At 41.8% G+C, this 26164-nt stretch overlaps 1 protein-coding gene across 4 annotated transcripts in view; it reads right to left on the reverse strand.

The window, feature by feature from the left end:
* The window catches only part of LOC124146535 (adhesion G protein-coupled receptor E1-like), a 124375-nt gene that overhangs the window by 17469 nt on the left and 80742 nt on the right, over positions 1-26164 (reverse strand). For all 4 annotated transcript variants that reach the window (XM_046516849.2, XM_046516851.2, XM_046516852.2 and 1 more), the window contains exons 2-7: positions 16937-17013; positions 14325-14933; positions 12893-13174; positions 10289-11794; positions 6471-6602; positions 874-1067 (exon numbers count right to left, since the gene is read on the reverse strand). In XM_046516849.2, the coding sequence (XP_046372805.2) occupies positions 874-1067; positions 6471-6602; positions 10289-11794; positions 12893-13174; positions 14325-14933; positions 16937-17003 (2790 nt within the window). In that variant the 5' untranslated portion in view covers positions 17004-17013. The remainder of the gene's footprint in view (positions 1-873; positions 1068-6470; positions 6603-10288; positions 11795-12892; positions 13175-14324; positions 14934-16936; positions 17014-26164) is intronic.

A 26164-nucleotide genomic window follows, 5' to 3' on the forward strand; every position in this document is an offset into this window, starting at 1 on the left:
CTAAAAGCGGCGTAAAACCAAGCTCACTCACTCACTCACTACTACTACTTCTACCACCCCCATCACTACTACTACTACCTACCACTACTGCTTCCACTACCAGTATTGCTAATAGTACAACGAATTCCGCTATTTTTATATATGACAGAAAGTCGTATTCTAGAATGGGTGATTTATAATGTATTTGTGACATGAGTATTTATTGAATCCATTTACAAGTATTAACACTGTAACACGCACGCATACCTATCATTTACGTGATAAACAAGTGTCGCCAAGAACTATGGTCAATAAAATAATAAACTCCACTCGAAATACCTGGTCAAGGATAAAGAGATCCGACTCACAGTTCTCGGGTGAAACAGACTTGCCACAATGCCCCAAGGGCCTTAAAACGCATTTTTAAAGTTGTAGTAACAAATGAAGATTTAAAAAAGGGTCATTGAACGCTTACTCAAGAGTTGTTTAAGCAGGGTTACATTTGTTTATTTGTTGTTTTAGGCCGCACGCAGCAATATTCAAGCTATATGACACGGTCTGTAAATAATCGAGACTGGATCAGACAATCCAGTGATTGACATCATGAGCATCAGTCCACGCAATTGGGATACAATGACATGCATCAACCAAGTCAGCGAGCCTGACCACCCGATCCCGTTAGTCGCCGACAAGCATAGTCGCCTTTTACGGCAAGCATGGGTTGCTGAAGACCTATTCTAACCCGGATCTTCACGGGTCTATTAACAAAGTAAATATTAAAAATAAGTTTGTTCGCGTAACTGATACATAATAAATCACAGTTACAAAATAAGTCAACAGCAACAGTCGTTATTGCCTCCACTTCAACATGTAAGTATTGTAAGGTGTACTGACCTCTGGGCACTGGGATGAGTCGACCTCAGACCATCTGGCCGTGTTGCTGGCCAGAGCGAGGCACTGCCTGGTGGCCATTTTGGGCTGGTTGATGCTGTCTTGGGCGTCACACAGGACGTGTATCTTCAGACCTCTCTTGGTCAGCGGCCAGTTGTAGCGTCCGGTCCGGTCAAACGTCATCTCCTCGGGGCAGACTGCGGGGAGGGAACACAAAGTAAGTGGTTGTGTGAATGGGTGTGTGGGTTAGTTTGATTGTTTGTTTGTTGTTTAACGCCGCACTCAGGAATGACGGCGGTCTGTAAATAATCATGTGTTGGCCGGACAATCTAATGATTGATATTATGAGCATCGATGTACGCAATTGGGATACGATAAGATGTATCAACCAAGTCAGCGAGCCTGACAACCGAGCCCGTAAGTCGCCTCTTAAGACAAGCATGGGTTGCTGAAGACCTATTCTAACCCGGAATTTGGTGTGTGGTTGGTGAGTGAGTAGTTTGATCAGTGGGTCTACCATTTCAGTGAAATCGACAAGCAATAATATGGGGCTGATAGATCAAGGGTTACCATGGAAGCAAATAAGGGATTCGAACCAACGACCAGCGGATCCTGGTACGGCTGAAGTGCGGATCTCTGCATCAATGCCCCAGAGTGAGACAGTCAATTTATACGAGTGTCTGAGTGAGTTGAGTGAGTTGGGTTTAACGCCGCTTTTAACAGTATTCCAGTTATATCACAGCGTGTCAGCTTAATGTGGGAGGAAAGCCCGAAGTGATGCAGGTCTCAGACGTTTACCACTTCGGTGAAACCCACGAGCACGGGTATGGTGCTGACAAACCTAGAATTATAATCAGGGCGAACCGGGATTCGAACCCACAATCATAGGTTTCAGGCATGCCCAAGCGACGCAACTCTGTACAGCGAATCGTGGCGCCTTAGACGACTGGGCCACCCGTGCCCCCTACGAGTGTCTGAAAGAACCCTATCATTCAAGGTATCATGTTGAAATAAATACTCATTTAATATTTAAAAGAAGCGAAACATTGTTTTAAGATTGAAGGAGACAGACATTTAGATATGACAAGACAGTCAAACATATATCAGAGGCAAACCAACAAATAAGTCCCGCACAAATCAGGCCTGGAAACTTTAAAATGACCAGACGGAAGTTCAAAATAAACCTGATCGTGATTTAATAACTAAGTTTACAGGGGACGGATGATCTGAGTCTTGGAAGATCACCCAACACAGCTCTTCCGTCGACCGGGGCGTTTTTGTAACAAATGCACTTCACTTCGAACAAGCATTGATACAACCATCCTCGGACCGTCTCGTCATGTCTCGTCACGTCTTGCTCGAAGCGGAGACTCAAATATCCTCCGTCTTAAAACCATTCTTTTGAAGCCCTACTGTCAATAATCTCCACTACCTTTTTGATGTACCACTGTCAGCATGCATCAGTGGGTGGATTCGGCGCATTACAAATTCCTATCATCATTTTTTTTATTATTATTATTAGTAGTAGTATTATGTACAGATTAAAATAAAAAATGTAGCAAAGAGGGTTGCCCCCTCTACACGCAGCCCAGACAGCGAATGGCACTTCTCCCAGGAAGCGCTGCCTAGTCAAACCCACCCAGAACCTTTTGGAGGATGTGAAGACTCCCCAACACTGCAGCCTTCTGCATTACCAATATTGTCAGAAGGGCGGTATTCCTGGCAGCAAACCCGAGTACCCTCCCACAGTCAGTCAACGGATTGGGAGTTACCAAACCTATAGCACCGAGAACAATGAGGAGACGGACAACTTGGTACTTGGGATGCAAGCGTAACATTTCAAAAGAGGGGGCCGCATATTTGCCACGTTTCTTCTGAATCTTGTTAATCACATTAGTGTCAAAAGGGACAGAAAATTCAATGATGTAAATGATTTCTTTGGATTTATCGAAAAGGACAAGATCAGGTTTGTTGGTCTGGATAGTTCTTAGGCTGTATACGGACCTATTCCAAAGAGTTTTGTGTTTATCATTTTCCATGGCGCCCTCTTCATATTCTGGGTGGTACCATGACCACAAGTCAAAACCACAAACTTGGCGAAGACGGTACTAAAAGGATTGAGCCACTTCATCATGTCGCTTGAGATACTGTGTTTGTACCAAAGCTGGGCATCCACTGACAATGTGTTGGACAGTCTCATTAAAATTCATTGCATCATATTCTTCTGGGGAGGTCGGGTAGCCTAGTGGTTAAAGCGTTCGCTCGTCACGCCGAAGACCCGGGTTCGATTCCCGACATGGGTACAGTGTGTGAAGCCCATTTCTGGTGTCCCCCTCCGTGACATTGCTGGAATATTGCTAAAAGCGGCGTAAAACCATACTCACTCACTCATATTCTTCTTCTTATTATTATTATCTCACGCCGAGGACCTGGGTTCGATTTTAGACATGGGTACAATGTGTGAAGCCCATTTATGGTCTCCCGCCGTGATGTTGCTGGAATATTGCTAAAAAGGACGTCACCCATACTCACTCACTCACTCACTCTTTCACTATTATTATTATCATCATCATCGTCTTCAGGCATACACTTTACTTTGTAAACATCTCAATTAATTATCCAATGTTCGTCCTGAGTTTGAAAAGTGTAACGCAACTTTTTCAGTTTCCCCGTACTTTGTTCTATTTTGATCTAAATGTTTCTTATAAGAAGGTATTTACTCCAAACGTTTCAGTGTTTTCCCTTAAGTTCAAAGCAAATGGATTCGGAATATTTCCCAGCAATTGATTGATTATCAAAGCGTTGCATGAAATACCGTGCTCCGCGTACACGTTCGAGTAAACCTTGAAAGACAGTCACTTGTGTGTTTATATTCTTCTGTGTGTAACACTCTATTGATCTACTTTGTTGATATTACTATGACAAAGCGTCTCCGCTTCAGGACGATGATAAAACAGCACAATGGCCTTCCATTCGTTACATATTTCACCCTGAAGATGTAAAATCTATGTCATGTATTGATCGTGTCCACGTAGCAAATGACGTTTTTGTTTCCAACCAATAATTAATACGTGTATGCAAAGATGTTAACACTAAAATATACTGATTAGACTTTTGTTTGGAATTTTCATAGGGTTTCATTAACCGGGTATATAAATAGTGTTTTAAACTGCCGGGCAAAAGGAAGTTTGCACCCATGTTTGATGGTGTGAGTGAGTGAGTGATTTAACGCCGCTTTTAGCAACATTCCAGCAATATCACGGCGGTAGACACCAGAAATGGGCTTCACACATTGTACCAATGTTGGGAATCGAACCCGGGTCTTCGGTGTGACGAGCGAACACTTTAACCACTAGGCTATCCGACCGCCCCTGGTTGATGGTGGATAAGCTTGAAACAAACAAGAAATGTTTATTCGATGGTGATGTATTTGATATGGGTATCATAGTTGTGTTTTGGATTTAAGTTTGCAGTGTTTCGGCGACTGTTTTCGGCGCAGTAACGTCTTGATGACGTTTTTAATTTTTAGTCAAGTACAATTTCAAGTGTATACTTCCTTTCAGCTGGCTGTTTCCCATGAGAGGGTAGAATAAAAGATTTTCACTCTAAAAAGTTGATGAATTCCCTTTGAGCGTGTAAGTGAACAGGCTTTTACTTCAAGTGGGTAGGTGAAAAGGTTTTCACTTGATTTTTTCAGCTGACCTGGGTTAATTGTTGAGCGGGCATCTGAATAGAACTTTACTACTTTCTGGTATGTGAATAGCGCTTTACTCTCAGCGCATCTGAATAGAGCTTTACTACGATGGCATCTGTGAATAGCGCTTTACTCTCAGCGCATCTGAATAGAGCTTTACTACGATGGCATCTGTGAATAGCGCTTTACTCTCATCGCATCTAAATAGAGCTATACTACGATGGCATATGTAAATAGCGCTTTACTCACAGCGCATCTGAATAGAGCTTTACTACGATGGCATATGTGAATAGCGCTTTACTCTCAGCGCATCTGAAAAGAGCTTTACTACGATGGGAAATGTGAATAGCGCTTTACTCTCAGCGCATCTGAATAGAGCTTTACTACGATGGCATATGTAAATAGCGCTTTACTCTCAGCGCATCTGACCGAGCCAAGGTCTTCCGCGTAACTGAGCGAACGCTTTAACCACTGGGCTACCCTATCGCCCACTTAAACTGTCGCGAGGAACAAGGCCAGGTATGGGCGTTACACTGAGGTAACAGGAAGGCCGATCTCCCAAGGCTCTGCAGTCAATCATATTAAAGGTGTACATTTCACATTATTTGACGAGACTAGTACTCCCAGCTGTTGACATATGCCGAACTCTGGTGGCATTTCCCGACATATGCCGAACTGTGGTGGCATTTCACGCACATGCCGAACCTAGCCATCTTGCTACTCCGCCATCATGTTAACCTCATCTTACCCGCATGGCTACCGTGAATCAGGGTGAACTTCATCACTTCACTACTACAAACCCTCACTATAACGCAACCTGATTGGCTTAAGCGCACATGCTGTCGTACGGAAAGGAGTGAAGATGGCTTGATGAACTTTACATTAGGTCCAGTGTATAGCCAATAGCTTTTCTGCTTTGAGTACTGATACACGAGAGCACCCCTTTATAACGCCAAACATACACGTATGCAGTTACGACAGTGTTTATTATTTACACCGTGAGACCGTAAAACAGGTCTATATGTTTCACTGATGTCCTTTGATGTCTATCGTTGATATTTCCAGAATGACGGCAACACATTTTCCGTGATAATGGCTGAAGTACGGAAGGCCGGTGGTGCGTATATTTTCTAATAAAATCAGCCCGTTCTACCATGACCTCACGCAAACATAGTGATACCCCGAAACTAACATTAGTCTCAGAAATACAGTTATCCTTTTTAAGAATATATCTACAAATAATAATAAAATCCAACTGGAGTTGAGAACATTTGTTTGTTTGTTTGTTGTTTAACGCCGCACTCAGCAATACTCCAGCAATATGACGGCGGTCTGGAAATAATCGAGTCTGGACCAGGCAATCCAGTGATTGATATCATGAGCATCGGTCCATAATATTGGGATACGATGACATACATTAACCAAGCCAGCGAGCCGGACCACCCGATCCCGTCAGTCGCCTCTTATGACAAGCATAGTACCAATGCTTAGAGTTGAGGCAATCTTAACTTGCCAAATCATTCTAGACTTGAGTTGGATATATATTTTAATTTATTCTATTTTTTTAATTTATGCACATAGTAACGGCGAAGCGTTGTTTTGATTAGACAAAAAGGAATGTTTTTGAAAAAGGTTCAACACTCCAAGCGGTAACCTAATTCCATTTTTTATCCTAAATGATACTTGTTCCTTGCTATAAATCATTAGGTGGCGCTTTCTTGAAACTTTGTAGACAATTTGTATACATAATTAGGCAAGCATCTCTGCCGTCACGAGTTAAATTTGGAACTGAGAATAAAACCGTTGTTATGAAAGTTACGATTAAAACAAGCTGCACTGTGCATAAAAGAGCTATTTTTTGCTATTTCCGTGCAGATGACGAAAAGTCACTTCGCATTTATTTTACCTTCTATGCAGTCGTCGTTGTCGGCGCCATTCCTGCAGACGCAGGTGTAACCGTCATCCACCTCTACGCACCGTCTGTCATCAGAGCACGGTTTGCCCGTGCAGGCCGTCACGCGCGTCTCACACACGGAACCTGTCAAAGAATGACATGTGTTACGTATTTAGTGGAAACTCGATCATCCAGACATGTAGTCCGGATTAATGAAGTTCAGAAACGACATGCCATAAAACAATATATTCTTGGTACGAACTTCACTCATCCAGAATGGTTTATGTTTCGATCTGGAAAATGAAATAATCAAATAAATAACAACAACATGTTCAAGTTCCACGTCAAGAATAACGCTTATTTCGCATGAAATTTGTTCTGAAGTGATCACATGGCAGACAGCTGTTTTGTTGGGGTTTTTTCAAAGCCGCACTCAGCAATATTCCAGCTGCTTTACGGCGGTCTGTAAATCATCCATTCTGGACCAGACAATCCAGTGATGGACATCGATATACACAATTGGGATGCGATGACAAGCATAAACCGAGTCAGCGAGCCTGACCACACGATCCCATTAATCACCTCTTATTACGACAAGCACGGGCGTCAGGAAGTTTTAACCCATGGGGTTCCAATTATCAATCTTAGGAGAAAGGTGCATGCAAACTACATGCATATTTTTAGTATATAATTATAATTGAGTGAATTTTATCGATTGGCCCGAATAATAACGTGCTATACATAGCAAATACAGTTTAAAAAACCCATCACAAAATAAAATACCAAACGTTGACATAGTAACATTTTGATGGTAACAGCTAATCGCCATAAGTTGTATGCGTGCTTTCAAATAACCTTCCGACTTTCATTATGCACGGAGCAATGTTAGTTAACGCGGCTGGTAAATGTTTGAGAAATGTCAGCCCTCATTATATCCTGCAAGAATAATTTCTTCCACAATCACCTCCTAAAATACAAATGACACGCACTGATTCCATGTGCCCCTACCATCACACCGTCACGTAGGCCCTTAGGCTGTGGGAGACCCGTGAAGATCCGGGGTAGAATAGGTCTTCAGCAACCCATGCTTGCCGTAAAAGGCGACTATGCTTGTCGTAAAAGGCGACTAACGGGATCGGGTGGTCAGGCTCGCTGACTTGGTTGATGCACGGTCACCGATCCCAATTGCGTGGATCAATGCTCTTGATATCAATCACTGGATTGTCTGGTCCAGACTCGATTATTTACAGACCGCCGTCATATAGCTGGAATATTGCTGCGTGCGGCGTTAAACAACAAACCAACAAACCAACCAACCAACCTTAGGCTATGGGAATGTCGTAAGAGTAAAATATCGCGTGGCCAGGCTCAGTGACTTGGCTGATTGCGCGTTATCGTACGTCGACGGCTTGGGACGATGCTCATGATAACAACCACTGGTTTGACTGGTCCAGATTCTGCCTTTTACCAGTTGTCGTGATGTAGCTGCAACGCTGTGGCTGCGGCGTTAAATAACATTCATTCACACATCCTCGCGTTGATAGTAACACTTCGAAACGTCATAACGTCATTAGGTGACTGCATTTGAGTCAACGCAAGCCTTGCATTATACACTCTCCACTGACTGGAGTGAGTCAGGTGAGCTTTTAACGCTACATGAATCTATATCGAAACTGAGGGCGACCTATGCTTGTCGTAAGAGGCGACTAACGGGATCGGGTGGTCAGGCTCGTTGACTTGGTTGATGCATGTCATCTTATTCTAATTGCGAGGATCGATGCTCATGATATCAATCACTGGATTGTCCTGGTCCAGACTCGATTATTTCCAGACCGCCGTCTATAGATGGACTGTTTGAGTTATTGAGTCAGTCGGTTGCTTTTTAATCGCTAAAGGATGGTACGTGCATTTAACACTAATTTTATGCTCAACTTAAACTAATGTCTTTTTCATGAGCGAACAAGTGTTTTCGAGATTAGCCATTTGAACGAGATGTTATGTAACATGTATGCGAGAGGACGGGTGCGCCGGAGAAACAGTCCCTAGCGCAAGAGCAGTAGGTGCAATGACGTCATTGCCACCGAATGTATTTCTTATCGCAGAAACAATATACACGGGGCATATCCTGTATGATAACATATACCGTTATCTCCCGGGCTATAGGGAGTCTGGAATGTACGAAGACATGAACTCTATACGTCAAGACATTCAGGTCACTCAGTTGATGAAGCAGATCTGTTGGATGCGGGTGGGGTCTTGATAGAGTATTTGTCATCTTGTGTCGGTATTTGCTGTTTCATTAGTATAGTGCCGACAACAGGTGCCTAAATGGGCATCGGTTTCATGATCAACACATTCACAGACAAGGGACCAGTTTCACGAAGCGATCTTAGCGTCCAGACTATCGTATGTCCTTACTTTAACATACGTGTACGCGCAGAACAATCGTAATACTAAGATTGGTTTGTGGAATGGTGACGGTATGCTTCATCAAATGTGTATATATCATGCTAAAAAATTAGGCCTCACATTTTTGTGCTTGTTTTCGGACCCGCCTATCTTAAAATCGAAAATGCCGAAATAAATACAAAATAAAAACAAAGTTGTTGTTTTTATATACCGCGGACAGTAAAGATCGCCTTGACAATACAAATATTCCAAGGAATTTTAAGTGACAAAAAATGGATTCTTTACCAACGATAAGACATCATTATATTCACCTTACCGATCCAAATGTAATTTTGCGTGACGAGTGAACGCTTTAACCACTAGGCTACCCGATCGCCCCAGTTGTTAAAAGAAGATACCTATTGTAATCCTGCGAAAACAAGGACTGGTCGGCTCGGAGTCAGTGTACTGTGTGGGAGTGGGGTATCCATGTTAAACTGTGGCATGGTATCTCACTGGGTTGGCACTTCCAAAACGGCAAGTCCGAACAAGTACAAGTAGCCACATGCACGACGCTATATAAGTGCGACAATTTTGAACGCCATTCCACCTAACACCTCACCATATCTCTACACAGCTCTGATCATTCGTATGAGGTGAGATGAAATTGGGTTTAACGTCGCGTCCAAGATTACTGCACTTATATAGCGACGTGCATGCACGTGTGTGTGTGTGTGTGTGTGTGTGTGTCTGCTTGTACTAGTCCAGACTTATGCTGATTTATAGTGCTAGCTCACCGATATACCATGCCGCAGTTTAACATGAATACCCCGCTCAGACACAGTATACTGACTCCGAGCCGGCCAGTCCTTGTTTTAGCCCCTTAATGCCGAGCGCCAGTCAGGGTAACAACAAGTACCGTCTTTTGGAATGACGCACTCGGGGATCGAACCCCGGACCTTCCGCTCTCCGGGCGGACGCTCTACCACTAGACCACGGAGGCGGTCCATTGGTATGAACATTCTCAACCTGATCATATATTTTTTGTTTGTAAACTTACCCTGAGGACATGGCATAGGGTACCGAAATTTTAAGCGCTTCACAGATGGACTGATATGATTACTGTCGTTAGTTAGCTGGATCAAGCACACATACAAGGATCCAAGTTCGAATCCCAATTTTGTCTTTATTATGATCCATTTGCAATCGGGGTTCGTGGGTTTACAAGACAATAGACAACTTTTTATCTTCCTCTCAACTTAACCGGACACCCCGACATTGCACTACTGTTCAAAGGCCTTTGTGACCAACTCGTATTATTCCGGGACAAGCCGAATGGTCATCTTGCAGGTTACGGAAAGGGGCGAGTGGTGACGAATGTGTACAAAGGGTGCCATAAACCCAACTCACTCGTTGCGTTAATCACGTACGATCTGACTTACCTGTGTAATCCGACGAACACGCGCATGCGCCTGTGCTGCCAACACATGTGCCGCCATGTTGACAAGGTGTGATGTCACAGTCCGGAATGACGGTGTCGCAGTTGACGCCGGTGTACTTGTCCGGGCATTGACACACCTTCGCAAAGGAAGTAGGATCTACTGTACACGTTCCAAAGTTGGCACACGGGGTCTGACACGGGTCTGTCAGGTTACAGTGGGTACCCACGAAGCCTGATTGACATAAACACATGAATTCCGTATCGGATGTGTTCCGACAAGTTCCTCCATTTTCACACGTGCGTTCCTTACAAGGGTTCTCAATGTCGCAGTCTTTACCGTAGTATCCGTCGTTGCAGTCGCAGGTGTATTCATGAGACGTTGTGTTCGTGCAATCACCATGACGACAAGGGGAAGACACGCATGGATTGTAGAACGAACACGTGTCTCCATAGAAACCGTTCAGGCATTTACAGGTAAAGTTTCCTTTCTTTAGAAAAGCGAAATTTTCACAATATCCCCCATTTTCACAATTCACAAGTCGGCAGCTGTTGAGATATTGACACTGCAGGCCGTACCACTCGTCAATACAGTCACATTCATAATCACTATTAGATATGTTTCTGCACGTGCCTCTCAACCCGCACGGGTTCTCGCCATCGCACGTGTTATAAAACTCGCACGTGTCACCATAGTAACCAAGGTCACACATGCATTTCGGACCTTCAGTCGTTTCTTTGCAGGTGCCTGACGATCCGCAGTCGGTGAGGTGGCAGGTATCGTAGTGCTGACATTCACCCCCGTAAAAGCCAGGATGGCACTCGCAGTTGTACGTACCGGTGTCCGTTAGTACACATGTACCTCTGTTCTGACATGGCGACTGGGAGCACGGGTCGAACTCCAAACACTGTAATCCCGTGAATCGGACCGTGCAGTGACATCGGTATGTGCCGTCACCCAAGTGTTCACACGTTCCGTTATTTTTGCAAGGTTGTTGTGAAATACAAAGATTCATCTCGCTGCACGTGTGTCCATAGTAACCGGTGGTGCACGCGCAGGAAAACTCGTCATCGGAGACTCTTGAACACGTCCCCCCGTTTGTACAGGGTGTTGGATTGCAGGGGTCTTTCAGTTCACAGTTTTTACCCGTGAAGTGGTCTGGGCATGCGCAGGTGTATCTTCCGGTTGTATCCATGGAACAAACGCCATTGTTCTGACAAGGAAGAATACTACATGCATTGAAGTACTGGCACCTGATCCCATAGAAGTCGTCGACACAAGAACAAGAAAACTGTTGATGACCGAGATAGTTGCAGCTTCCTTTGTTTTGGCACGGGGCTTGAGCGCACATGTCCTGGAGAGTGCAGTTCTTGCCCCGCCAGCCTTCCGTACAATCACACTGGTAGTTCAACGCTCCATCGTCCTGACGTCGGCAGGCCGCGTTATTTTGACATGGTTTGAGGTACTTACAGGCATCGAAGTCGTTATGGAGACACTGAGGAGTAAATCCTGCAATAAACAAACGTGTGATAAATTCTCGCTCTGTAATACCCTGCCTGTGGAGGTTTTCTTCTTTGAGAAGCGTTATTGTTTGTTTATATTGTTTAACGTCGCTTTCAGCAATATTCCAGCTATATGATGGTGGTCTGGACCAGACACTCCAGTATTTGACATCACGAGCGTCGCTCTAAGCAAGTGGGATACGATAACATGCACCAAGTCACCAAGACGGACCACCGGATCCCGTTAGTCGCCTCTTACGACAAGCATGGGTTGCTGAAGAATCTCGCTGTGTTATACCCTGCTTAAGAATATTTTCTTCTTTCAGAAACTTACAATGAATAGACAAAACAAACAACAATTTTACGCGTTGGTGGTGTTTATACTACTTAAAAATGTGCTGCTTTTCACAAACATCCAAATTCAATACTAAAGTATGCAAATCATAGTAAACAGCGCTGTATTGACAACGGTATATATTATAGATAACAGTAGCATGCAATACATTCTTCATTAATAATTTGGATTGTATACTGTAACCCGAGACGGGAGGTAATGACACCTTACACTGTGTTAAACTTAATCCAATGTTAATAACATAGTTACTGTTATTATTTCCGTGCATTCAGGCAACTTCCCGGAAAGATTGTGTTCATCTTGATGACACGACCTACTTCTAAGTATTTACCTGTAACACACACACACACACACACACACACACACACACACACACACACACACACACACATATATATTGTAGTGAAGTACTTACGTTTTACAATAATTTCATATCGTAGTAAAGTATTTACGTTTTACAGTTATTTCACGTCGTTGTAAAGTATTTACGTTTGTCAGTAATTTCATGTCGTTGTTAAGTGTTTACCTTTTACAGTTATTTCACGTCGTTGTAAAGTATATCATGTTGTTGTTAAGTATTAACCTTCAACACTAATGTATAATTTCAATGTTTGTAAACTTTTAGAAAATCCTATTTGGTTAAAATCATATAACAGTAAAGCAAGTTGTCAATCAAACATTCTTCATAATTTTGTAGTAAAATATTTATCAATATCAGTAGTGTATATCAGAAGGCAACGAAGTGTTTACCTATTCCAGTGTTGTTGATCATGACCTTCATTTTATTGATGCCGCCGGAACCGGAAGTAGTTTTGACAGAGACCCGGAAGAAGTAGAGTTTGCCGATCTGCGTGTCTGAGACTACGTCACACATTTCCGCATCTGCATCCGACGCCGGGACCACGTAAGTCGTATCCGTCGAACCAGTCACTTCCACCTCAAATCCCGTAACTTCCGGTCGACCGGCCATGGGGTTCTTCCAGCATAGCGTGATGTCGGAAACTTCCGTCGCAAAGCAGAACACCGTGGGATCTGGAAATAGTCATTTAAATTTATCCATGTCCTCTTGATTCAATCTGGCTGGTACAACCTATATAGTCTGTTGACACAGAACTGAGTATGACGAACCTCTTAACTTATGCAAATGATCAATCACCGGTATATATAATTTATCAAGTAACAGTATAGATCCTTGGCAATACTATATGAGAGATGCTTTTTTGCGCTTCTCAAACCTGTCAATGTGACAAATGCTAACTGGTACAACATTTACAGTAAGGTTAAAGAGGGGGTCAAGTCCAAGGTTCCAGATAGCCTTCTTGTGTTTTTGGATTTCGAATTCGAAATAAGCAGGCAAACATATATGTATTTATATAGTGAAACTGTCAGGATTGGACCTACTGTAATTACCAAAGGCAGTGTTCAGCGTTCTACATATCTTCTTTTACTTTATTCCACTATAATAAAACTCAATTCTGCCTTTGATCATCTATTTGATAATTAAGAAGAACAAAAGCTGCACATGGCCGTATTCTGCACTATAATAATTCTGAAAGAGGACTCTGTTCTACTGTCTGGTGACTATTGTTATGTATTAGTAATACTACTTTAAGAAGAGACTGTAGTACATGGTAGTATTAATATTGTCGGTGGCAGCGAATGATTGAAGTGTTATTAAGATACCAAGGGCTGTCAGCAGGAAGAAGTGATTACAGTTATCTGTCCCTGGTTGTAAACAAACATGGAAGGCTTTATCGTTCAAGGAGTTTCGGGAATGAATGAATGAATGGATATTGTTTTACGCCGCATCAACAATTTTTCAGCTAATCACGGCGGAGAAGTTTAGGGATCGGACAGTTCTTAGAAGGCTGGCTGTACATATTTAAGAGCGATTTCCTAAGTGCGGATTAGATATCTAGCTTTAAACACCAACTACCCACCAGTTTCCAAAACTAATCCGGGTTCAAGAACAACCAGACGCTCAAATATCATTGGGCATTGTAAATAAACTCAAACATTGTCACTTTGAAATTAGGGTATTGTACGATAGATCAGGTCCCCGTTCCATAAAGAGATCGTAGAGCTAAGACGATCGTAACTCCCATACTTTAACATAGACTTAGCGCTAAGTTCGCTTTCTTGAACCGGGCCCTGGCCAATGAGTCTGCTCTGAAGTACTCACGTTTGACGTTATTGAGCGCAATATGAATCATAGATGTCCCGGTCAGGCGAGGTGACCCCTCGTCGGCTGCAAGAACAGGGAAGGATAACTCTCGTATACTGTCAGGGGGTGGCGATTTCAGAGTTATGTCCCCGTTGCTTGAGATCTTCAAATACGTGTCCGCCCGCTCATCAGGGATCGAATACTTGAAGACCTGATTATACAGCTCGGGGTCTCGATCAATAGCCATCACTGACCCTATCCGTTCACCGGAAGCATACCTGTAGATTTTGAAGGCCTCCGATTTTTTGCTGAAGGTGGGAGCGTATCTGTTCTTGAGCGACACGATTATCATGACGTGTTTAAAGTCCAGTTCGCTCCTTTGACCTGCATACACAAAGAAGGTCAGAACTGTTCCAACTGACCACCTGACTGTCTTGTTGACGGACAGTATCCCCGTCGTGACGTCCACTTTGAAGCAGCTGGAATTGACGCCGGGTGAGAGATACATCCTCTCCATTGCTGCCCCTGTTACGTCGTCGTAGCCGGTGACGTTGAGGACGGGGGTGCCTGGAGGAGCGTTCTGATAGATGCGGGCGGGGTAGGGAGACACCGTTAGTACTATAGCACCTGTAACAACCACATTGAAATCATGTCAGCATCTTAGGTTAAACACATTAATATTAAGGTTAAACACAGAAATATTAAGGTTAAACACATTAATATTAAGGTTAAACACAGAAATATTAAGGTTAAACACAGAAATATCAAATCTTTCTCGAGCATCGGCGGGTCACTTTGAATTCTGCGCGTCATTCATTGTTGTGGACAATTAAAAATATTTTTCAAATGTCCCGCTTCATACGAAGGTCACTCTGTTATCCATACTTGACAACTACACTGCATTCATTACGGGACCAATGAAAGTTCGATATCGGATAAAAATCTGAATTCCTTAAGATTAATGGCCCTGCAATTTTTCCTTCCAGCAAAATCAACTTACCTAATTTCTCAATGTTTTACATGATTGTAACTAAGCTCAACCCATCCGATTTTCATTCATGTGCTGTTATGAGTTCATCTAGATCAGCGCGTAATATATCATGACAAATTTTGATCTGTAAAAAAACCTACAATAGAATTTCAGCACAGAGAAAATAAACTTCAGTCGGCAAACGCTCTGAAAACAAGAAACTAACCACAAGAATGCATGACAAAAGAGGTCAATAAACTCAGGAATTCAATATTTTCAGAGTTAAGCTTGTTGTCTCAAATCTTAAGGAAAACTAAAGTTTTTTATCCGACATCGAAAGTTTGAACTGGTCTCTTGGGAGTTGAGTTCAATGTGTGCCAGGCTCTGTGGTTCGTATGCTTGTTTGGAAAAGAATATAAAATACATTTAATTTGTTTTTATAAGGATAATAAAAACGCCCAACCTCCTCTCGTTACAGAAAACATTCCCGGGTAATATTTACTTTTTTATACACTGAAACAATACTGCAACACTACTGGGGCTGAGTTTTTATTCGATATGAGCCGTAACAAAAATATTAAACAGATGAGTTCTCACAAGTGTTTTTACTAGATATATCAAACGAGTCTTAGTTAATCGATATTTGCCAAGTCTTTGATATACATTGAAAAACACCAATGGTGATTTTTTTCAGTTTAGAAGAGATTGATCTCTATTGTTAGCTGTATGTGTAGAGGTACATTCAACATTTTTATTGTTTTTAGACACGTTCATTCACCTAGAAAGTGGTTCCTTTAAGTATTGAAATGTTATGAGTAAATTCTGAGTTTGTTTCGTGGATAACTAGACTGTCCCTGTTCCCGTTTCTGACACGATGGTCGTTAATGAGGATCACTGACCACACGTGTCCAAATTTTCGTGTAGCTATAGTAAATACTCTCTAAACCGAACATATATCCACATTAACGAGATTAAACAGAACATCTCTCGTGACGCAAACAGTTTTCGGTAGAGCCTCGGTAATCTAGATTTCAGATTATCCTTAATCAAACATTAGACCATATAAACGAGTTTCTCCCTAATTCCACTGTACCCATTAGCGAGGTTGCATATCATTAACCATTAGAGACTTTACACGAGATCATAAAAAATAGACAATAGAAAAACCACCTGACCATCTTTGCCCTAACAATTGTTACAGAAAACTATTTGAAACCAACATCCTTTCCCCGTATCTTAGTCATACACGTAATTTGAGTAATTCTTCAAGATGCAATTTGTAATAATTTTCCGTTTTAAGACAAACGTCGGAGAGGTTAATTGTACATCAAAATATAATCTCAACAAGAAAATAGATGTTTATGAAACATGATCAACATATAAAGTAAAGCTGTGTAAAATAACATTTTATTTGTATTTTTTAAGTAGGAACTGAACAATATTATTATACGAAGATCAAACATCCTCAGAGACGCTTACAATAACACGGAAAGTAGACGCTTATGAGTTACCAGTGATGTTTACCGTGTCATTATATTCTTTGATAATGAAACTGCACAGTGCAAACCCATGTTTACATTGTAATCATGAGCTGGAACATGTATCTTTTTAAAATAATATAAGGGGTATAAAAGCATAATAGCGGTTTGAAACCACATACCCATTGTCTGGGAAATCTCCAGCATCACAAGGACCCCCAACGTAGTCAGCATGTCTTTCATCCTCATCTTTCACAGACTGCAAATTAAGACAAACGAGTTAATTTCAATTTGACATGTCACGTGGTATATTTCAAACTGTAAACCGTATAAATAATTACCTCACGTGTATAAACTTCACCCCAAATTGTAAAGTAATAAAACTTTAAAGAGATTTGATTAAAAGATTCCAGTAGCCGTGATCGAGAAGAGCAGGTGTAGTTTGACTCAATCACGTGGTATCCTTTAAGACGGCCGTGAAACAAATGGGGGAAGTTTTTTGTCGTTAAACCATGTTAACATTTTCTTCAAGATTCCCAACGAGTTCCCCCTGTCAGTGGCCTCTAATACAGCTCTCAGTCAGTGACTCAACTTCAGTTGAGATTCCGTGCAGCAGAAGTTAGTCCCTCAACAGGTATGTTTTGTTTGTGGCAAAGTTGAGACAACGCTCGACAAATAACAACACAGACCCACAGACCCGTGGGCCGTCACAGGACCCCCCGTGCGGGGAATACCATCCCATAGCCTTGCTCCAAGGCTGTATTGAAAGATAGGTCCATGGATGTGCAGTAATTCTATCCCCATAATAACAAATCAATATATGTGGACCAATGACTGCGGTTTCTTATAGGGACAACTTGTTTTTATTATTTACATAATCTAGAAATTATTATTGAAACTTATAATTAGAGACTTGTGCAAGTCTAACTATCCTGTAATCCCCCGACTCGTTGGCGTGTTACTATTGGTCGATCAAGTGCATACAGTTGGTTTGTACTGGTAGGGTTGTGTTTGAGTTACGGCTGAACGTTGTGGAGAAATAAAACCGGAATTTGGTCGGCCTTCAAAGGCAGTGAATAACTGAGTATACTCGGTACAGAAGTATTGAGCAGTTTTTGTGTTAACTGTGTGATAGGAGTCTTGTTTGTATTGCGGCCAGCCATTGTTGACATGGAGAAGGTATAGATGATCAGTGAGTTTGAGTGAGTGAGTTGGGTTTAACGCCGCTTTTAACAGTATTCCAGTTATATCACGGCGTGTCAGCTTAATGTGGGAGGAAAGCCCGAAGTGATGCAGGTCTAAGACGTTTACCACTTCGGTGAAACCCGCGAGCACGGGTATGGTGCTGACAAACCTAGAAACATAATCGGGGCGAACCGGGATTCGAACCCATTATCATAGGTTTCTGGCGTGCCTAGGGGACGCAACTCTGTACATAGAATTGCGGAGCCTTAGACGACTGGGCCACCTGCGCTCCCTTATAGATGATAAATGACCCGCTCGGGTAAAAAGGCGACGAGGAAAGACATAGACAGACAGGCTGCACAGGCATCAAGATCTCACAGCAGATAAGATTAACCTTCGCATGCACGCGTTACACATCCCGCTATCTCATTAACAGAGAAACCAGTTGATGGGATGACTTTCCTAAGCGAGTTAAAAGTGCAATTTCGTGAGAAAATAAACTTGTCAGTTTTTCTACCAATATGCTCAGCTGCTGAAACAACTTGACCGAACAAACTGGCTACTGGTATTAACACATGACTCTCCACTGGTCAGTCGTGGGAAAGGCAGCGTTTGGATTTGATACTGATACAATTCAGCATCATTAGGCTTGATTTAACCTTGAAGTATACCCAGAAATAGCTTGCTTACATCAGCTCGACAACAAAATTCGTTTACCAAACCCGAGGCGTTGACCCGGGGCCAATCATCCATTTGCAGTGGAAAACCTAAAATCGATACTTCCTGACGAAGTTGCTTCAAAGATTTTCTGATTTAGTTCTACCCATGCGATGAATTTTGCTTAGTTTGGCTAGAGAATCGTTCCTTCTGAAGTTGGTTTATGCCGAGAAAATCGATGCGTTCTGTTCCATCGTTCAATGAGTTTAGGGGCAGTAGGACCAGCGCGATGCCGGATATTATATAACTCCCCCCACCTCGATTTGTGATGTAGCTCCAGTTGAGTAATATAAAAAATAATGAAATTGACACAAGTGTAAGTTTATCGATTTGCTTTAACGATTGGAGTTTCGGAGAGTTTCAAAACTTGCCCAATTTAGAACATTTTCGCGATGAATAGCTGAATGCGTTTGAGAAAAGCAATCAGAGATGTTTAATGATGTTTAACGATGTTTAATCAGCCAAGAGTCACATCGTCTTGTCAATATAGCAGGAACATGTTTGTATCCCAGAATATGGAATCGCGTTTGCGTTTATTAACAAATATTGACTACTGGGTGTTCAGTTGAATCCCGAATGACGACTTGAAACAAGGTCGTGCATGGATTAATAATCGGTGATGGAAAACCAAGCTCTTAATTTTCTTAGTTTCAAATACAAATGTCGAAAACTCTTTAGTCATGTCCATATACCACGTGTGTTGGTCAGCTGTGATTCCCGCGGTATATCGATGCATATAACAGTGTATCAAAGTTACGTCCATTGCTTTTTTTGGAGATGAGTCGAGGTGAAATGGGGTTTAACTTGGCGTTAAAGATTATTGGACTTACATAGCAACATACACACTCGCATGCGTGCGTGCGCCGGTGTGGCTGCTTGTTATAGACCGGACCAAGGCCGGTTTACAGTGCTCGCTTACTGAGATACCATGCCGCAGTTTAACATGAATACCCCACTCAGACACAGTAAACTGACTCCGAGCCGACCAGTCTTTGTTTCATCCCCTTACAGGCATGGTAACAACAAGTACCATCTTTTAACGCATTTTGGTATGACGCAGTCAGGGGACCGAACCCCCGACCTTGCGCTCTCGAGGCGGACGTTCTATCCACTAGGCAACGGAGGCGGTCTGCTAGATTTGGAATATCAGCTAGTTAGAGATTCCAAAGCAATGGAACTATATGTGTACAGCAACAAGACATTGCGACATACCAGTTCCATTTTACAAGACCGCCTCCGTGGTTTTGTGGTAGAGCGTCCGCCCGGAGAGCGGAAGGTCCGGGGTTCGATCCCGGGCTGCGTCATACAAAAAGACGTTAAAAGATGGTACTTGTTGTTACCCTGTCTGGCGCTCGGCATTAAGGGGCTAAAACAAGGACTGGTCGGCTCGGAGTCAGTATACTGTGTCTGAGTGGGGTATTCATGTTAAACTGTGGCATGGTATCTCAGTGAGCTAGCACTATAAATCGGCATCAGTCCGGACTAGTACAAGCAGCCACACACACACATACACGTGCATGCACGTCGCTATATAAGTGCAATAATCTTGGACGCGACGTTAAACCCAATTTCACCTCACCTCCATTTTACAGTTTCTCCATACATGTACATATATTCCACGGTATAACAATTACCAATAGTTTAAATTTTGAGTTTTTTTACATTTTTTCTTCCTTTTTATGTACCCATGAGAACAGCATGTTCAATTTTGTAAATACCTTTGACAGAGACTGGCCACAGCATGAAGAGTTTCTGGACAAATGGGTTTCCAGAATTAAAATGGGACGTGTTACACGCATACTAACAAACTTTGAAATATAACAATTAGGAAGTTATCTTGCTATTTTTCTGTTTGTGCTGTCTTAAAGGCAAGTGCACGTTGTAGTTATTAAACTAATTGTCGTGTACAAAAAAGGCATTTAAAATGACGTATTTTGGTCACATGTAGCCTTACTCAAAGGCTTACTGTATGATAAGTCCACGGATGTGTTGCAGTTATATCTTTACAATAGGTAAGTGTAGATAAGCTGACGCTAGTCTTTATAGATGCAACGTATTCTTATTATTTATATCATCTAGAAATTATGATTAAAACAAATAATTATTGATTCAAAGACTTGTGCAAGTCTAGGTCACATTTGACTTTAGAGCTTCCATCCTTCGGGTATCGGTAGCTGCCTTTCTGTAATGAGGCCACGATAATCTCAATCTTAGGTTTTCTAGTCAGAAATAACTCGAAGCAAGATATGTTTTGCCTTAGAAACTCAAGGAACACATTATTATTTGTTTCTTTAAAATCGTTTGTAGTTCATATGTTATTGATTTGTACCATAATGGTATTTATGTATCAGCAGTTATTAATGCTGATATGATGGTATTTAAGGTACTGTTCAAGACATCGTATCTTTGATGATATTACCCATAAGGGTATGATAGTATGAAATAACTTTCCGATATTTGAACATTCTCAATGCTGATTGGTCAAAAAAAGCTATCATACTTCCCCGTTCTTCATAGTTGAGAAAAATACGATATGACGTCATCTATTGTTTATGACGTCACAAACTGATTACATGACGTCATCCGAACACTAGACTGCCTTCAGTGGAGTTTATCAATTGGTTCACATTTCATACGTTTTTCTTCATTTTATCTCTTAAAATTTCAATGAGTAATGTAATAGCATAATCAAATTTGGAATTACGGATTATTTCCCCTCGTTAATGAATGCAGTAAGTCCCTCACTATAGACTCGGGAATAACGTAGCTCGCTGGTTATTCTCTTAGTATTCTACGTCATTCAGTCTCAAACTTGTTCCAATGACAACTAGACCGCCTCCGTGGTCTAGTGGTAGAGCGTCCGCCCGGAGAGCGGAAGGTCCGGGGTTCGATCCCCGGCCGCGTCATACCAAAAGACGTTAAAAGATGGTACTTGTTGTTACTCTGTCTGGCGCTCGGCATTAAGGGGCTAAAACAAGGACTGGTCGGCTCGGAGTCAGTATACTGTGTCTGAGTGGGGTATTCATGTTAAACTGCGGCATGGTATCTCAGTGAGCTAGCACTATAAATCGGCATCAGTCCGGTCTAGTACAAGCAGCCACACACACACACACACGTGCATGCACGTCGCTATATAAGTGCAATAATCTTGGACGCGACGTTAAACCCAATTTCACCTGACCTCACCTTCAATCACAACTGTGTTAATAAGGTAAGGTATATCTATATAATGAAATGATATACCTCACACATACCTCTGTTAAACCGCCCACGCCACCTGGTGTCCCAGGGATGCTGAGAATGGGGTCGAAACCAACTGATCTGTGTACACAGGAGTAGTGCATCATCACATGCCGGACCATGAACACTGACGACCGTGATATCTACATACACGCGGAACCATAGACATATTTCCAGGTGTCCGTGTTGTCTTTGAGAATAACATTCTGGTATCTTATGACCTGATATAACAGTAAATTGTCAGATTGGCTGTAGGTGGGAGCACTGACCTTAGATAATTTATATACATAATTTTCGTGAAATGTACCTGACATTCTTTAATCTAATCTTTGAGACTTGTAGAGTATAGCATAACCGTATAACAACCCACTTCCCTCTAAAATAGAATTAGAATATAAACTGCCGGGCAAGAAAAAGTATACACCATGTTTGATAGTGGCTAGAAAAGAAACAAACATGAAATGGTTAATCGATGGTGGTGTATTTGATAGGGTATCATAGTTGTGTTTTGGATTATAAGTTTGCGTGTTTCGGCGACTGTTTTTTATCCTAGTAACGTTTTTATAAAGTTTGCATCTTTTTGGTCAAATCCAATTTTCAAGTGTACACTTTCTCTGACAATCAGAGTATGGAAAACGGAATTGTATTGAAGTTCAGATAGAAAAAATAAATCTGAGTTATGGACTTAGATGTTTAAGTGAAAACTTAATTTTATTTTCTGCATGCTAACACACACACACACACACACACACACACACACACACACGTACACACACACACACACACACACACACACACACACACACACACACACACACACACACACATATATATATATATATATATATATATATATATATATATAAATAAAACTATAACATTTACATAAATTACATTCCCCGTGTCTGTTAAAACGCATGGTTTGAGTGTTTGCGAACTTATTACGAGCAATTTAGTTTGTTTGGAGTTGTTATGTGTTACATAAAGCGGTAATACATGTAGTTCTACTCAGCACAACAAGTCTAAACACACTCCTCGCCTGTAATAGCTCGTTACACGGGATGCAGTCCTCACCCGGTGAAGGTCAGGTAAAATACCGTTAGACCAAAGACCTGTTACCTTCAGCATCGCAGCCAGTAAACCCATCACACGTACCTTGATTGAGCCTTGGATGAAGATAGCATGTGGGAGAAGGGGTGTGTGGATGCGGGAGGGGCAGGGATGGTTGGAAAGGCTATGGTGTAACAGGATCTATGATGCACTTTAATACGTTGACTACTTCGCGAGGGCTGTTAAATGGCAACACAAGTTCTGAGAGAAAGGTCATTACGATACAGAAATGGTTGTGCGGTAGTTGTCAGTTTCGCGCTTACCTTGGTATATATCCGTGCTCGTGAGTTTCACCGAAGTGGTAAACGTCTGAGACCTGCATCACTTCGGGCTTTCCTCCCACATTAAGCTGACACGCCGCGATATAACTGGAATACTGTTAAAAGCGGCGTTAAACCCAACTCACTCACTCACTCACCTTGGTATATGTGTTGGGAATGGTAGTATGCATGAATTATAACAGGTTCTTGATCTGACAACCACACATGCCATATACCAAGCAATACACTGAGGTTATAAACATAAATATATACCGAAGACATACACTGAAACTATAATTTGAAGTCATACTGAAGCCATATACGAAATATAACTCAAAACCCTTTCCATATTCATGAGAGCTCTTCTAAAGGCAAAGTCGATTGTACGATTCCGACTCTATCATGAGTATGTGTTGTTGAATCACTATCCAATAGTGATGACACCAGGTGTTCGTGAAAAGGTGAGCGTATCCTGCCCCACCGGTAACACCTGTCACAAACATATTCAAAAGTGAAAAAACACGTACGCTGAAGCGATAAATTGAACTCATACTGAAGCCACACTCCCTTGTCAAACTGAAGCCACAAACTGAAGTCATGCACTGAAGGCATACTTTGAAGTCAAACTGAAGCAACATTCCTTAGTCAATCTGAAGTCACAACCTGTAGTCATACGTTGAAGGCATAACTTGAAGTCAAACTGAAGCCAAAATCCTTAGTCAAACTGAAGTCACAACCTGAAGTCATACGTTGAAGGCATAACTTGAAGTCAAACTGAAGCCACATTCCTTAGTCAATCTGAACCACAACCTAAAGTCGTTCACTGAAGCCATAAATTGAACTCATACTGAAGCCACACTCCCTTGTCAAACTGAAGCCACAAACTGAAGTCATGCACTGAAGGCATACTTTGAAGTCAAACTGAAGCAACATTCCTTAGTCAATCTGAAGTCACAACCTGTAGTCATACGTTGAAGGCATAACTTGAAGTCAAACTGAAGCCAAAATCCTTAGTCAAACTAAAGTCACAACCTGAAGTCATACGTTGAAGGCATAATTTGAAGTCAAACTGAAGCCACATTCCTTAGTCAATCTGAACCACAACCTAAAGTCGTTCACTGAAGCCATAATTTGAAGTCAAACTAAATTCCAAGTCATAGGCTGAACCCATGATTGAAGCCATAACAAACATGTGTCGGAGCCATAATACCAAAGTCAAACTGACGCCATGTCTTGAAGTCATACACTAATAAACATGTACTAAAGCCATATATTGCAAAGTCCTTCTCCGCAGTTACATACTTAAGTCATATACTAATCGTGTACATCGGTGCCATCGTGTCTGCTTGGTGTATCGTGTTCACATGTTAACGCTTTTCGTAATGAACTAACGCGTTTTTAAAGCAAGGCACTATTTAAAGACTTCACTTCACCCTCAACTCGAGCCACAACTGTACCACAGTCACTAAACTGCATGCTACACTGGTCTGGTTGTGCTACAGACACTACATTCACTAAACTACTTGTTACATCCCACAAGTGCATTCTGTTACATTTTGAACAGGGAAGGCAGCAAGCATAATCAAGTGATGATATGACGTTTATACCACACGTCAGGCATAATCAAGTGATGACGTGACTTTTATTTTATACTCCATGTATAATAAAGTGATGATGGGACGTTAATATCACACGTCACATATAATAAAAAGATGATGTGACGTTTATATCACACGTCACATATAATCAAGCGATGATGTGACGTTTATACCATACGTCACGTATAATCAAGCGATGATGTGACGTTTATATCACACGTCACATATAATCAAGCGATGATGTGACGTTTATACCAAACGTCACGTATAATCAAGTGATGATGTGACGTTTATACCATACGTCACGTATAATCAAGTGATGATGTGACGTTTATACCATACGTCACGTATAATCAAGTGGTGATGTGACGTATATACCAAACGTCACGTGTAATCAAGTGATGATGAGACGTTTATACCATACGTCACGTATAATCAAGTGATGAGATGACCTTTATACCACACGTCACGCATAATCAAGTGATAATGTGACGTTTTCACCACACGCCACGTATTCAAGTGATGATTCGACGTTTATATCAGGTTAAGCCGTCATGCAGTTACAACTGCACTGAGTACACTGAGGGCATGCATCGCGCACTGTATCAAATCATGCATAGTCAGACAGCATCTCGCACTCACACGTGAATACATGCTTCACGCACAGTGCGGCGGAGAAACAGCATAAAACGCATTCAGCGCTCTACTTGCTCAAAGACTCCGCCTGCCTACAAACACCTACTAATACACTCGTAATTATGTCTATGCTCATGTTGAAAGGGGGCAACGGGTTTTACGTGTGTCTCAGAGCAGTCAGAAATAATCCCTAGAGTGCTTGCCAGGTAAAAAGATGCCCGCGTTATCACCTGGTACATCTACTTTTCACTACAACAGTGAAACACAGCCAAATTATCACGAGTAAGACGGAAACAGAACACACACGTTCATTGATAAACCTTGTTTCTTTAGACTGGAACTCTGTTAATCCGGCTGATATTGATAGAAACTAAACCTGTCAGAATAATGAGATTCCGCGGTGTCAAATCACCATTTTGAATACTTCACAAATGCTTTGATAAGCCGCGTGTCTTTAGTCGGAATCACAGATAATCTGGACGATATTTGTGGAAACCAAACCTACCAAAGCAATGAAACTTGCTCAGTTCCAGATTACGAAAATAATAAATTACCTTAATGCTGTAATATTAAGATCCATGCCTTAGAATGTGTAAATACATGTGGGTGATCACTAGATACTAAAGCCCACACGGGTACAGCTTTGACAACCTTCGTGGATCAA

The sequence above is a fragment of the Haliotis rufescens genome, unplaced genomic scaffold, assembly GCF_023055435.1.
Source record: "Haliotis rufescens isolate VD_foot unplaced genomic scaffold, xgHalRufe1.0.p SCAF_23, whole genome shotgun sequence".
Taxonomy (NCBI): domain Eukaryota; kingdom Metazoa; phylum Mollusca; class Gastropoda; order Lepetellida; family Haliotidae; genus Haliotis; species Haliotis rufescens.